We start from the raw sequence: 14,375 nt of genomic DNA, 5'->3' as shown, positions 1-14,375 counted from the left end.
GATTATTTAATTTTATAAACAGCTCAAAGCAGTGAACATATCTAATACTTCATCCTCCTATTCCCCTCCCCCCCAACGACAACCTCTGTGAGGGAAGTTGGACTGAGAGGGAGTGATTGGGCCAATGTTCCCAGCTGTTTTTCATAGCTTAAGGCAGAACTAGAAGTCACAGTCTCCAGTTTCTAGCCTGATGCCTTAGCTACTAGACCAAACAGGCTCTTTTGTTGTTGTAGCAGCTTGTTAGTCCGATCATTTTATTTCTATCCGTTTAAACTGCAATTTTTTGGGAGAGGAGTTATGAACTGAATTTAGTCAGGAACCAGCTCCTGGTTTTGCTGATTGAAATTTGCTTTTTCATAGTGCTTACTGGTTATAATCCATTTTGCTGATATTTATCGGGTCATGGCAGAACAGTCCCTTGAATTCGTGGAAGAAAGTAGTTGCTATATTATTTGGGCAGAATTTTGTGACTAAATTAGTGGACTAGTGAAATGCTGTGGACATGGTACACTTGGAATTCAGTAAGACATTTGATAAAGCAGACCACAACCTACTTCTTAGTAAGAAAAATGTGGGATTGGCAGCATCACCATCAGATGGATTTGTAACTGGCTACCAAACTGCATTCAATGTATAGTCATTAATAGAATTACATATATGTGGAAGGAAATAAGCAGTGGGGTATTCCCAAGTTCCGTTTTAGACCCTGTACTCCAACATCTTCAGAAATGATTTAGATGAGAGAACAGAAGGGAAACTCATCAAATTAGCAGACAACACTAAGCTGGCAGGATTAGCCAGCACCCCAAATGGATCTTGACAGATTTGAACACTGGGCCCCATCCAACAAAATGAAATTAAATGTACAGAAAAGTAAGGTTTTACACAGATAAGAAAAAGCAAATGTACTACAGATTAGGTGAAACCTTGCTCAAAGGTAGCAACTGTGAGAGGGATCTTAGAGTCTTAGTGGACTTAAATATGAGCCAGCAGCCAAAAAAAAACCCAATGCAATCCTTGGTTGCATAAACAGGTATAGACTCAAGATCACGTGAAGTATTAGTACTGGTTTATAAAACTTAGTAAGACCACACGAAATTGGTCATCACTATAAAAAAGACTGAGACTCTGGAAATAGAAGAGCAACTAAGATTATTAAAGGCTTGGAGACTAAAACACATGAAATATGGTTACAGGAATGGGTGTGGATAATCCAGTGAAAAGAAGGACCAGGAGTGACATGATAGCAGTCTTCCAATATCTAAGGGGGTCAACTTACTTACAAAGAGGGGGTCGACTTATTTTCCAAAACATCAGAAGGCAAGACAAGAAACAATGGATGGAAACTAACCTAGAAAAGGAGAAGGGGAAACTTCCTAACAGTGAGAATAACTAACCACTGGAACGGCTTGTCTTTAGAAGTTGTGGGTGCTCCATCACTGGAGGCTTTTAAGAAAGCCACTTGTCTGAACTGGTAGGGTCTTCTGCTTGAGCAGAGGGTTAGACTAGAAGATCTTCAAGGTCCCTTCCAGCTGTTAGTTTATCTCCTTTATTTCATAAGACAAGGTCAAATTTTGCTGTTATTTCAGGTGCTAGGTTGGCATGGTAGGTTGGCAGAAATTGCATCAAATGCAAGACCCGCCCCTGTGGTGTCAATATCACAGGCATCTATCAAAAGGATGAAGTTTGCATTGCCAGCCTGCTTATGTCAGCTTGCCTTTTTTTTTTTTGAGACATGTCCACATCCCATAGACCAGTGTTTCTCAACCTTGGCCACATGAAGAAGTGTGGACTTCAACTCCCAGAATTCCACAACCAGCTTTCACAGGTTGAGAAACATTGTAGACCCACTGCTTTCAGAGCAAGCAAGACAGAGAGCCAGAGACCTCTCCCAGATCTTGCAGTTTTGCATCCTGAATAAAATTAATGTTACTGGCAAAACTGCAGCAGTGACATTAATCTTGGTTTTGATGCTCTGTTGCTCTCTGTTTCTACTTTCCTGCATCATAATAAAGTAGGCATCCGAATCCAACTATACTTGCCTGTCTTTGTCAGTTGCTTCCTAGCTGTAAAATATTTTCTTAAGAAGAAGGATGCTACAACTGATAGGAATCCTGCATTTCCTCCCTAATGCCAGGCTGCTTTGCCATGGATCCCGTTGCTTACCTGCATAGAGGTAAGTGTAGATACCATAGTCGTGAAAAAGGGATAACACAAGCTTGGGAAAGAAAAAAAACGAGAGTACCCCTCTTAAGTCTGGCTGGGGGAATTCTGAGAGTTAAAGCAGCTGAGGTTAAGAAACACTGGTAGAAAGTAGCATTTCTGTGATCCTTGTGTTTTCTCTTTCCTGAGCTGGCCTACCTCAAAGGGCTGACACTGTGTGCCCTCCAGAAGTGTTGGGACAATAAAGGCCCCCAGTCAAGGAGGGCTGATTTAAAAAGGCTCCTAATTGCTCAGAGACATAAGCACGGCCCATACATATTCTATTTTTTAAGAAACATTCAATGGTGCTTCAAAGTATGGTTAAAGCGGCTATTGTCTCTACTCAGTCCTGCTATTTGAGATCCTAGGGAGCATGGAAACCCATTTCTTCATAAGCAATGCTCTGGTCATCAGTATTTTCTGCTTTCATCACTTCTTGAAGGCACAGGGAAGTGGTGGGGTCCAATTTTTTTTAATACTGGTTCTGAAGGTGTGGCTTGGTGGGCATTGCAGGGGAAGGATACTGTAAAATCCTCATTGTCTCCCAATCACCTGAGACTCGGGAGGCAGGGGATAGATGGGAGTGGGGCCAGTCTCCGAACTCAAAATTTCCGCTACCGGTTCTCCAGAACTGGTCATAACCTGCTGAATACCACCTCTGAATAGAGGCCGGCACAAAGAAGAGCAGAGAAAGAAGAAAAGTGGCTTCTTCCCTCACACTCGTTACTCCCTGCCCCCCCCCCCTATCAAAGTGGATCTCAAAGTGCTGAGCTCAATAGTGGAATGGGAAAGGCAGCTGCTGGCATGGGGGAAATAGGAGCAGGGGAAAAGGAAAAAGCCTTCCATTTCCCTATTGAGCTCAGCGCCCGGGGGGGGGGGGGGGGGGAATGGAGCAGCCCTGGAAGGAGGCTTTTCCTTTTTCTCTGCACTATTCCTGTTGGTGGGGAAGCAGTAAAGAGTAGGGTAGGGTAGGGTAGTAGAGCAGAGCAGAGCAGAAATTGAAATAGAGTTCCTTCTTTATAAATAAATACTTTATTTAGTGACCTTACTCCCCCACCTTTTCCCCCTCCCCTTTCTATTCAGGGATGTGTCATTCTTTTGATCAATTCTGCAGGTCATCTTGAGTTTTCTATCATAGCTTTTTATTCTGCCAGCAATTTTTCCCGTCTCTTTTAGACAGTCTGATGGTTAACCAACGTGCAGATGCCCCTCTTCTACCTCTGAAAATGCATGGTCACCCGCACATTCACTAGAAGGGTTATTATTCCCCTTTCCTTAGTTGTAACTTAATGCATCATTATTCTGATGTGAGAAACAGACTCAACCAGTCAAAAAATTTACAGTCATGAAGGGAAGCAGCAAGCAGTTAATTGGATGTAAAAGGTGTTCTTGCAAGAACGGGTGGCTAGCAGGTAGGCACACAAAGGAATACATTTCAATTTTTTATTCCTTTCACCCAAGCCACAAATCCCTCCTTGCAGCCCCCTTTGACAAAGACCTCAGGATTGCAATCTTCTCGGAACACCTGACTCTCCTGATTCTCCATGAATTTCCCCATGTTTATTCTGTTTCCCCATCTTTGCACAGTTTCCCATTTTCCAGACTACCTTTTGTCTCTTTTTTAAAAAATTCTTAATCGATATTTCTTGTTTCCTTACCTTGAAGCATAACAAATTGAAGCAAGCAATTGATTAATTTCTCCACTATATTACTAGACTGCGTGGTCAAAAACTGTTAACTAAGTTTTGCTTGGCCAAGCTGACTCCCTTATTGGAATAGCAGTCTCTTCCTGTTTTCCAGTCTTCAACTTTTTACCTTTAATGTCCCAGTGTCCTACTGAGCCTTTATACCCACATCTCTTAACAATGGCTTTCTTTGCAAAAACATCATTATCTCCATCAGTTTCTTACACTGATTCCTGGCATGACACGGAGCTTTCCAAGAGACACTGTGCTCCTTTTGACTTAAAAAGGCTGTTAGATTTCAGGCGAGGCAAAGAAAATGTATATTTAATTATTCATGTAATAACTGCAGCTAGAATTTTATTTGCACAAATTAGAAAATGGGAAAAAAAATCCCTCAGAGGGAGAGGTAATTACAAATATATTAGATTGTGCAGAAATGAACAGATTAACGTTGGCAATTAAAGAGCAGGAAGAATCAGGGTATTATAAGATATGGGGATGTTTTTATCACTGGATAGAAAACGAATATAGACAAAAATAAACAGAAAATTGAATAATTTGGAGAAAATGTAGAATTATAGGGAAGGAGTTGAATGAAAAGGCAATTGAAATGTAAAGATAAAGGTAAGATAAAAATAGATTTAAAATGATGTGACTGTTAAATATGATGACACAAAGACTGTACTCAGATGACACACAGTAAGATTAATGATGGAAGAGTGGTGATGGAAAAATAATAATAAAAATATAAAGAAAAAAAAAAGATTTCAGGCGAGGCAAAACTTTTTTGTTCACTTGGACTCTCCCTCCCCGACCGCAGCCTATTTGTCTTCCGATCGGCGGGGAACGGCGTTGCCCCACCAGCCTCGGAGTCGCTTCAGGTGAGGATCCCACGCAGAAACGAGAAAAGGCCGCCCGAGGGCTGCGTGCGCCCCACAGGGACCAATGGCGCGCCCTGCAGCCGGGAGCGCAGCGCACTGCAGCGCGGGCCAGCCTGCCCTCCCCTCTCCCCCTCCTTCCTCCAGGTGCTTCGGAGGGCAGCCGAACAATTCTGGCTCCGGGGCCGCCGCCGAAGAGCAGCCCGCCCCGCTTTCCCCTCGCTTGTAGCCGGGCCAGCTTTTCCCCGCCCCTTGCCCGGAACAAGTCGGTTCCCTTGGTAGCAGCGGCGGCGGCGCTGACGGGCACCGCGGGCAGAGCGCGCCCCGCAGCAGCCCCAGCATGTCGCCCTCGTCGCTTCCCCGCCGCACCGCCGTGCAGCTGGCGCCCAGCTCGCTCGCTCTAGTCCTGCGTCGCCGGGAAGCAGCCGGGGCTGAGGCTGAGGGGGCTGAGGCTGAGGGGGCTGAGGCGGACGGCTGCTGCGAGGACGAAGCGCGTGGCGCGGCCGTCTTCCAGGCGTTCCGGCGCGCCAACGCTGCCTGCTACTGGAACGCCGGGCTAGCGCGCGCCGTGGGGCGGGTGCGGCTGCAGGGCTGGCTGCGGGGCGGCGTGCTGCTCCTGCAAGGCCCCCCGGCGCCCCTGCAGCTCCTCCGCGACGCCTGGCTCCGCAGGGCGCTGCGGGCCCCCAAGGGCTTCGTCATCCGAGCCGTAGGTGAGTGAGTGCCGAGGTGGCCGCTCCGGCGGCGCCCCTTCAGAGACCTCCCCGCGGGGCTTTGGGGCCCCCGAATTCCGCCGCGCTTCCCCTGCCCTGCCTTCATCCGGACCCCCGCCAGGGGGCTCCCTTCAAGGGAGCTTTCAAAGCCCCAACCGCCCGTCGCCCATCCTGAGGAGGCGCGTTGGGTTTGGAAGCGGCGCAGGCGAGGAGCGGTGCGTTCAGACGGCAATTGGGATTGCTAAAGAGTTACCCGGTGCCAGGCGCTGCCCCTCGGGGGCTCGGGGTTTTTCCGTTGAGTTTTAAAAAGTCAAGGAACGTTTTCAGGCACAGCTGTGTGTGGCTTCTTTTCCTATGCAGGTTAAGATGAGCGGAAAGGGAGAGGAGGCTTTTCGGTTGGAATTAAGGACTTAAGGACCGCTAACTCTTTGGTGCAGGAATTTGTGGTTCACATAATATAGAATGAATAAGAATGCTTTGCATTTCTGAGGGTGAGCAAGGAAGGATGCTCAAAGGTAAGCTATATGGGTAAAGGTAAAGGTTCCCCTCGCACATACATGGTAGTCGTTGGGGAGGATACTCATCTCCCGTTTCAAAGCCGAAGAGCCAGCGCTGTCCATAGACGTCTCCGTGATCGTGGCCGGCATGACCAAAAGCCAAAGGCCAATTTTTCCTACTTGCATTTTTACGTGCTTTCGAACTGCTAGGTTGGCAGAAGCTGGGACAAGTAACAGGAGCTCACTCCAATACGTGGCACTGGGGATTTGAACTGCCAAACCTTTCTGATCGACAAGTTTAGTGTCTTAGTCACTGAGCCACCGTGTCCCTATGTAAGCTATATAATGGACAGCAATTGTATATAAAGGCAGATAGATAGAAATATATATAGTAATTGATAACAGAGGGCGAGACACATTGGTGTGTGGAATAAATCACAATAGTCAGGTTCATTCATTGTACTATGTGGTGCATTGCTTATGGCACCAGGCACAATTGCCTGATTTATCACAAAGATGGGTTCCCGTAACACGAATTCAGAACCAATAGAACATGTTACACTTCACAACCATTGGGGATTATGTTAGTCACTGCCAATGCAAAGTTGATTAGACAGTTAATTCCATATGCATTTAGCAAGAAACAAGAGTCTACATGTCATTGTCATAGTGCATACATAGCATTAAAAACAAAATACTCTAATTTTGTTTTCTGGGATATTACTGGGGAAATGCTATCGGGTCAAGTATTTCTAGAACTAGAGAACTGGTAACTGATACTTTTTCAGAAGGTCAGACCAGGCTCAAGAATTAACTTTGTGTATTCCATGTATGTGTGATCTGGAAAAATAGGTTTGATTAAAGTAATGGTACCCAGCACTCTGAAATACTTTTTTTTTTGCCTTTGTCTGTGCAACATTGGACATCCCTGCCGGTTGTGTACCAGCTAAATTGGCAAGATGCAGGAGCAGAAGGAGTGGACTGGTCTTGACTAATGACCTTTTGCTGGCCTCAGCATTGAAACAAGTGAATAATTAGTTGAATTTCCATAGAGCACACTTGTTTACAATGTCAGCAGCAATATATGAACTATGCAGAATAAGGCTGGACTCATAACATTTTGCAGTCATGAGATCATTGATTAGAATTAGCAGATGGCTTGTAGCCATTATGTAGAAACCATGAAACATTAGTCCAAGATAGTCTTCCCAGCCTTCCCCCAGAATTCCTCAGCTAGCCTGTGCAAAATGCTTGGGAGACTTTTAGCGTGGTGGTTGCGTAGTCAGGAATGTTGATGACACACATACGCTTACCAGGAAAGCTGCTAATTTATGTTTAATAGCATTAAAGCTGGATACAAGTTCATAAGTTGACACCTATTGCAGATAAGATTAGATTCTCCTAATCAGAGAAAAAGTGGGCTCTGGAATAGAAAGTCAGTTCTTATAGGTGCGAGACAACTTTTTATAAAGATATGGGTTTGTACTCTGGATTCACATTTTGCATCTAGAGACTTGGGTAGGATCTCTTGTCAGAAATGTAGGTATTTGTTGGCTTCAACTGGTGTCATCAACAATATCAGCTCCTCATGAAATCAGACCTATTCATAGTAACACATTCCTTAACATTGCTTGAGATGGTTCTTCAAGATACAACCTTCAGAAGTTGTACTTGATCCAGAAGGCATCATTGAGGATGTTGATGGATACTCATATCTAAAAGAAGTAAATTGTTTATATGTTTGTTCTAAATACACTAGGTACTGTCTCGTCATACCAGTTTGCCTCCCGACTACCATATGGTCCATAAAGATAGTCATCAATTTAAGACCATCATAGGGACCAGAAAATTAGTCGCTAGGGAGTACAGTCATTATGTGAGGCATCATGTGTCCATACCAAATTTTACAAACTTTTTTTGCTGTGATCGTTAAGCAAATCAACACAATTAAGCAAGACATCTTATGACTGTGACTTGCAACTTTTCCTGCCAGCTTCCCTATTGATTTTGCTTGTGGAAACTGTGTGGGGAGGTACAAATGACAGAATAATTAATCTGTGGAAAGACTTGCCTTCAGAAGCTGTGGGTGCTTCATCACTGGAGGCTCTTAAGAAGACGCTGGACAGCCACTTGTCTGGAATGGCATAGGGTCTTCTGCTTGATCAGGTAGTTGGACTAGAAGATATACATGATCCCTTCCAACTCTTGTTATTCTGTTAAATTGTGGAACTCCTTGCTTCTGATGATAATCTCAGGTGATATACTGCTTATGTACCGTGTTTCCCCGAAAATACAACCTGTCCTGAAACTAAGGCTTTGCCACATTTTTCTGGTGGGCAAAAATATAAGCCCTCCCCCGCAATTAGCCCCCTGGACAACTCCCCACCTCCAGCCAGGCAGAGTGTCGCTCACCAAACTAGCGGTATCCCGAAGGGCCAAGCCGTGGGAACTGGGGGGGGAAGTGATAGCATTGCTTGGCGCCTTCGGGATACCCTAGGTTGGTGAGCGGCTCTGCCCAGCTGAAGAGGGGGGTTGTGGGGCGGCAGCTCTCTTGCGAACGGGCTCACAAAGAGCCGGGCACAGCCTCAGGGGCGAACAGCTGTGTTGCGCTGTCGCAGCAGTGCAGCACAGAAGCCATGAAGCGACCACGCTCATGAGCAGCCACCCGGCAAACCCCCTTTCCAGCCGGGCACAGTGCCATTCACTGACCTAGGGGTATCGCCAAACCGCATGAGCACCTGGTCACCGCCGCCTGGCTCTCGCAGCTTGGCACCTTCGAAATGCCAGTGAATGGCGCTCTGCACTGCTGGAGAGGGCGGTTGCACGAGCGGCTGTTCCGATCCTGTTCACGCACCTCCCAGCCTCACGATGCCCTGGCTCAGCTCTCCCTGCAGAGCCAGAGCGCCTCCACTGTTGCCGCCATCCCAGCATGGCTTTTTCGGCTGCTCCCAAACTGAGTCTTCCGTTCTGTGCGTACGCTCTATGGTTGTACACTCTGGGAGTACACTCTGCCGGAAGCTGGCCCACAACCATAGAGCGTACGCCCAGAGAGGCCACTGCCAGAAGATTTGGTTTGGAAGCCGCTGAAAAAGCCATGCTGGGATGGCAGTGGTGGAGGTGCTCTGGCTCTGCGGAGAGAGCTGGGCCAGGGCATAATGAGGCTGGGAAGTGCGCAAACGGGAGCGGAACAGCCGCTCGTGCAACCGCCCTCTCCAGTGGTGCAGAGCACCTTTCACTGGCATTTCGAAGGCGCCAAGCTGCGAGCGCCAGGCGGCGTTGAACATGCGCTCATGTGGCTTGGCGATACCCCTAGGTCAGTGAATGGCACTGTGCCCGGCTGGAAAGGGGGTTTGCCGGGTGGCTGCTCATGAGCATGGTCACGTCATGCTGCTATGTTGCGCTGCTGTGACAGCGCTACACAGCCGTTCGCTCCTGAGGTTTTGTCTGCCTTTTTGGGAGCCCGCTCGCAAGAGAGCAGCCGCCCGGCAACCCCAAAACAATAACCCTTCCCCTGATAATAAGGCCCAAGCCATATTTTGTGCGTAAAAGGAAAATAAGACCCTGTCTTATTTTCGGGGAAACACGGTAATCTTTCTCTTTTATAATGTTTTGTTCCTTTTTCTTTTGAAGGATTCTAAAGTTGTGCAGTATTGTTTTTAATTGATTGTTAGCTTCTAGGTCTAGTACACATGCAGTACAGGTAGTCATCAACTTACAACCATTCATTTAGGGATCGTTCCAAGTTACAATGGCACTGAAAGAAATAACATGACCATTTTTCACACTTACAACCATTGCAGCACCCCTATGATCACGTAATCAAAAATCAGACACTTGGCAACTGGTTCATATTTATGACAATTGCAGTGTCCCAGGGTCGTGTGATCACCTTTTGCAACTTTTTGACAAGCCAAGTCAGTGGGGAAACCAGAGTCACTTAACAATCATGTTACTAGCTTAACAATTGCAGTGCTTCACTTTACAACTGTACAAGGAAGGTCGTAAAATGGGGCAAAACTCACTTAACAAATGTTTCTCTTAGCATAAATTTTGGGCTCAATTGTGGTCATAAATTGAGGACTACCTGTAGTGAGGCATAGCATAAAGTTTAAAGAAATGGTCCAGCCATTCTGGTGGCACAGACTGATTAACATCTATGATCATGCAGTTGTGTGTGTGAGGAGATGGGGAGGTGCCGAATGGACAACGGGATTTTCTTCTTGTTTGGGGTGGGAGCTAAGTGGGATCTGACTTTGGAGCTTTTGAGAATCTCCTGCTGCTGTTAATTAAAAAAGACTAAAAGTCTTTTTATTTGAACTAAGTTATCTCCTCCGGAGACGCCTAATGACCTTAGATAAACAAGCCATCTGTTTTTCTTTCAAAAAAACAAAAAAACAAACAAGAGAAAATATACCCGGAAATAAAATTAGAATCTCAATTACATTAACTATGTCAGCAGTCTGTGTTGCTTTAATAAATTATAAGTTCTGTATAATTCTCAATCTTAAACCCAGGCTCTTAACCATTTAAAATTGTATATTATTATTTCAGCTGGGTAAAGATTGATCAACTTAAGATTACAAAATGGGAGGTTTATGCATTTTTGTGACATCTAACTATAAGTAAAAGTGTAAGAAACTTGATTCCGCAGAAGTGAAAGCCAAATGCCAAATTCTTTTGATAATTACAAGCAACAACTCTTTCCTTGATCCTGCAACTGGACCCACAACGAAGGCCACAGCACATGTACGGCTGCCAAGAAATACAATTCATCCAGCATATTGGTCAGGAAGGATTTCTTGCAAGAAGAAATTTCCAATTAAGTTCTGGGCAGCTGATTTTTTTTAAAAAAAGGATTGCAAGATATTTTTAATGGAACTGAAGCTGAAAATTCACACAAGATCTGTTTATTTATGTGATAATTTAAAATGGCCCCATTTCTTAGGCTGGGCTCAGATGTTGATAGTCTTCAGATAATCTTCAGATGTGTTTGGGTTAGAAGAGCTGAAATTCTCACTCAGTTGAGAAGCATCAGGTTAGGAAGTTTGTTTTATGTCACTGCATCTGAATAGACTGTGGTACTAGGCAGACCTGTCAAACCCGCAGCCCACGGGCGGGATACATCACATGCTGGCCACGCCCATGCCTGGTTTAGCGTAGGGGGGGAGTTGTGATACGTCAGGTGACACCGCCATGACGCGGCAAGTTTGACACCCCTGTACTAGGGCTTACATGATTCATTCATGTGAAACAGTAAGTGGAAAAGCCCCTTAATTGTTTGAGGATGATTTCCCTTGCTCTTGTTTCTTGCTTAACTTGAGATGAGAATTTTGAAGAATTGTCACATGAAATTTGGGGGATATCCCAGGTTGATAAACCTACTAAACAAATCTTAGGAAAAGTGCCATCTTGAAAAAATAAACTAAGCCAGGATGCCCTTGCTAAATAAATATTTAGTACTAAATCTATTTGTGACTGTCCAGATGAACTCAAGTAGCTATCAACCACAGCCAACATGGCAGCAATAAATGATGATGGGATACATGATCAAGGATTGGTATCCTATCAGGAGAGCAAGAAATGGATCTTTGCCTACACTTTTCCACCTAAAATGCTTATGTGAAGCTGTTTTTCCACTTAGGGAAATTATGTCTGGTCTCAGAAACTCCCACTTAGGATGATGAAAATGATTTTTTTTTGTGGGGGAGGGAAGCATCTGCCCCAACTGGGCATCCATTTCAAAACATTTGATGGTAGATCTAGTTCTGCATTTTAGTTCTCTTTGAAATGGAGTGAAGTGTATCAGTTAAAAACTGATTGAGAACAGAGGCAGGAGAAGAGTTTGTGGAGACCCAGAGGTGTTCCCCCCCCCCAAAAAAAGGCAACTGGACATTTTTTGGTTTTTTCTTTGAAAATGTTTTGCTTTTCATCCAAGAAGCTTCTTCAGTTCTAACTGACTGATGGGAAATGAAAGAAAGCTTCTTGTATACGAAACAAAATGTTTTCAAAGAAAAAAAAAACTACGAAGTCCAGTTGCCTTTTAGAAAAAAAGCATCTTTGGGGTAATCATGACCTGGATGACTGGGAATCTTAATAAATGTATGTGGAGATGCAACACTGGAAATCGGTTCACTTTGTGTACAGATTTAAACAGCCTCCAGAGGTTGCAATTTATTTGCATTGTAACAAGAAGCACAACATTCTAACTCTACCTTAGTATTTGTAACTAGCTAAACGTCCCAGTAAAAGCCATCCATATCAATTTGCATTTACCATTGTCAAAGGTCATCTGAGCATCCACTAAGATCAATATACTCTTTTTTGCCAATGTAGCTCAACTATTTCCATTTTAAAATCTACTTTTATTTAAATGTATGATCTCAAAAAAATTATATGGTGACCAGTGCTGAGGACTGGTGAGCTTGCTGCAGCTCGTGAAAGCTTATGTAACAGAATAACAAAGTTGGAAGGGACCGTGGAGGTCTTCTAGTCCAACCCCCTGCTCAAGCATGAAATCCTATACCATTTCAGACAAATGTTTGTCTAATCTCTTCTTAAAATCCTTTAGAGCACCCACAATGTCTTAAGGCAAGCTGTTCCATTTGTTAATTTTCTGACTGTCAGAAAATTTCTCCTTAGTTGTATTGTTTTATTTTTATATTTTATTTATTTATTTCATCAAGTATTAATTAGATAACAGATATAAGTATAGACATGATTATGAATACATGAAATGAATACAAATACAAGGGAATATTAGGACAGGACGGTAGGCATGCTGGTGTGCTTATGCACGCCCCTTAAAGATCTCTTAGGAAAGGGATTTAGAATAGGAATGTACATTGGATTTCCCTTTGATAAGTTTCCATTCATTGCTTCTTGTCCTGCCTTCTGGTACTTTGGAGTATAGCTTGACCCCCTGTTCTTTGTGGTAGCCCCTTAGATATTAAAGCATTACTATCATGTCACTCCCAATCCTTCGTTTCATTAAACTAGACATACCCAGTTCCTCCAACCGTTCTTCATATGTTTTAGTCTCCAGTCCCTTAATCAGCTTTGTTGCTCTTCTCTGCACTCTTTCTAGAGTGTCTTTTAATAAAAATCATATTCAGAAAAGCTGTAACCAGATTCCTTTTGCCTAATCATTTGTTGGTGCCTTATGAATGCAACCATTTTTCTTTGAGACTTCTAGATTGACAATTAGTTTGGCTAGAACAGTATTTTAGCAATCATAGAGAAATTTATACTTAAACAGAGTTTTCACCAATGCTTAACAAGATTGGAAGCTAAGAAGAATAAATGACACTTTTATCTTGGTCAATCTTGCTTAACTTGCTTCTTGAGACAAAAAAGGGATTCAGGTGCTTGAAGCATGGCTAAAAAAACAAAGCAGTCACCTGAGTAGCTTAGTAACACACTTGAATTATTTATGTGCCCTTCTAAGGTTACTGCAGGAGAGGCATACACAGTGAAAAAAGCTGTTTCCTCTTCAGCGCAATTGGCAAATGTTCTGTGTGCCACCTGAGTGAGTAAGTGCAAGGCAGTTTATCATTCATGAAAGAGTTTCTGATCATGGTTTTGTTTGCATCAGATAAATACTGTATGAAGAACAGTTGCAAAAACTGGGCATGGTTTATCTAGTGAAGAGAAGGACCAGGGGAGACACGATAGCAGGGTTCCAATATTTGAGGGGCTACCACAGAGAGGTGGGGGTCAAGCTATTTTCCAAGGCACCCGAAGGCCAGACAAGGAATAATGGCTGGAAACTGAACAAGGAGAGATTCATCCTAGAAATACGGAGGAACTTTCTGACAGTGAGAACAATCAACCAATGGAACAGAAGTTGCCTTCAGAAGTTGTGGGAGCTTCATCACTGGAGGCTTTCAAGAAGAGGTTGGACTACCATTTGTCAGAAATGATGTAGGGTCTGCTGTTTGTGTGGGGGTGGGTGGGGTTGGACTAGATAACCTACAAGGTCCCTTCCAACTCTGTTAATCTAATCCCACTGTGGAATATTTCTTACAGGCAGGTCCATAGTCAGTTACAATTAGCTTATAGAACTCCCGATGGCTTTTCCAAAATAACTTAGTAAAGAGGGATCTGCTTTGTGTTACAATGATTGATGATCTCAGATCTCTTCAGACCTGGCAAGAAACCTTGGGATGGCCAAGCTCCAACATTTGAGGCCACACTTTGGGTGGAACGCAGCTTTGTATAGAGAAGTTTGGCTGGTCTTGCAAGAACTTTTGAACTGTGATCACGTCTGTATTAAATCCTACATGATCACTTCTATTTCCTGCCCCCAAATAGTGAGCAGATTAACCCTTCTGAATTCAGTAACCACGATAAGAAGAGCCTTCCGTCCTGAAAGAGATTTTGTAGAGGGATTGAAATATTTACAAA

At 44.1% G+C, this 14,375-nt stretch overlaps 1 protein-coding gene across 2 annotated transcripts in view; it reads left to right on the top strand.

The window, feature by feature from the left end:
* Window positions 1–5,105: 5,105 nt before the first annotated feature.
* The window catches only part of STOX1 (storkhead box 1), a gene marked incomplete at its 5' end in the record, with an annotated part of 43,737 nt that continues 34,467 nt past the window's right edge, over window positions 5,106–14,375 (top strand). Inside the window, one exon of one of the 2 annotated variants that reach the window (XM_081955226.1) lies at window positions 5,106–5,475. In XM_081955226.1, the coding sequence (XP_081811352.1) occupies window positions 5,106–5,475 (370 nt within the window). Of the gene's footprint in view, window positions 5,476–13,397; window positions 13,502–14,375 lie in introns of those variants that run through there. The other variant, XM_081955228.1, reaches the window with a different exon arrangement.

Source organism: Natrix helvetica (assembly GCF_964273705.1).
Source record: "Natrix helvetica genome assembly, chromosome: 5".
Taxonomy (NCBI): domain Eukaryota; kingdom Metazoa; phylum Chordata; class Lepidosauria; order Squamata; family Natricidae; genus Natrix; species Natrix helvetica.
This window is presented reverse-complemented; position numbering and strand designations above follow the sequence as displayed.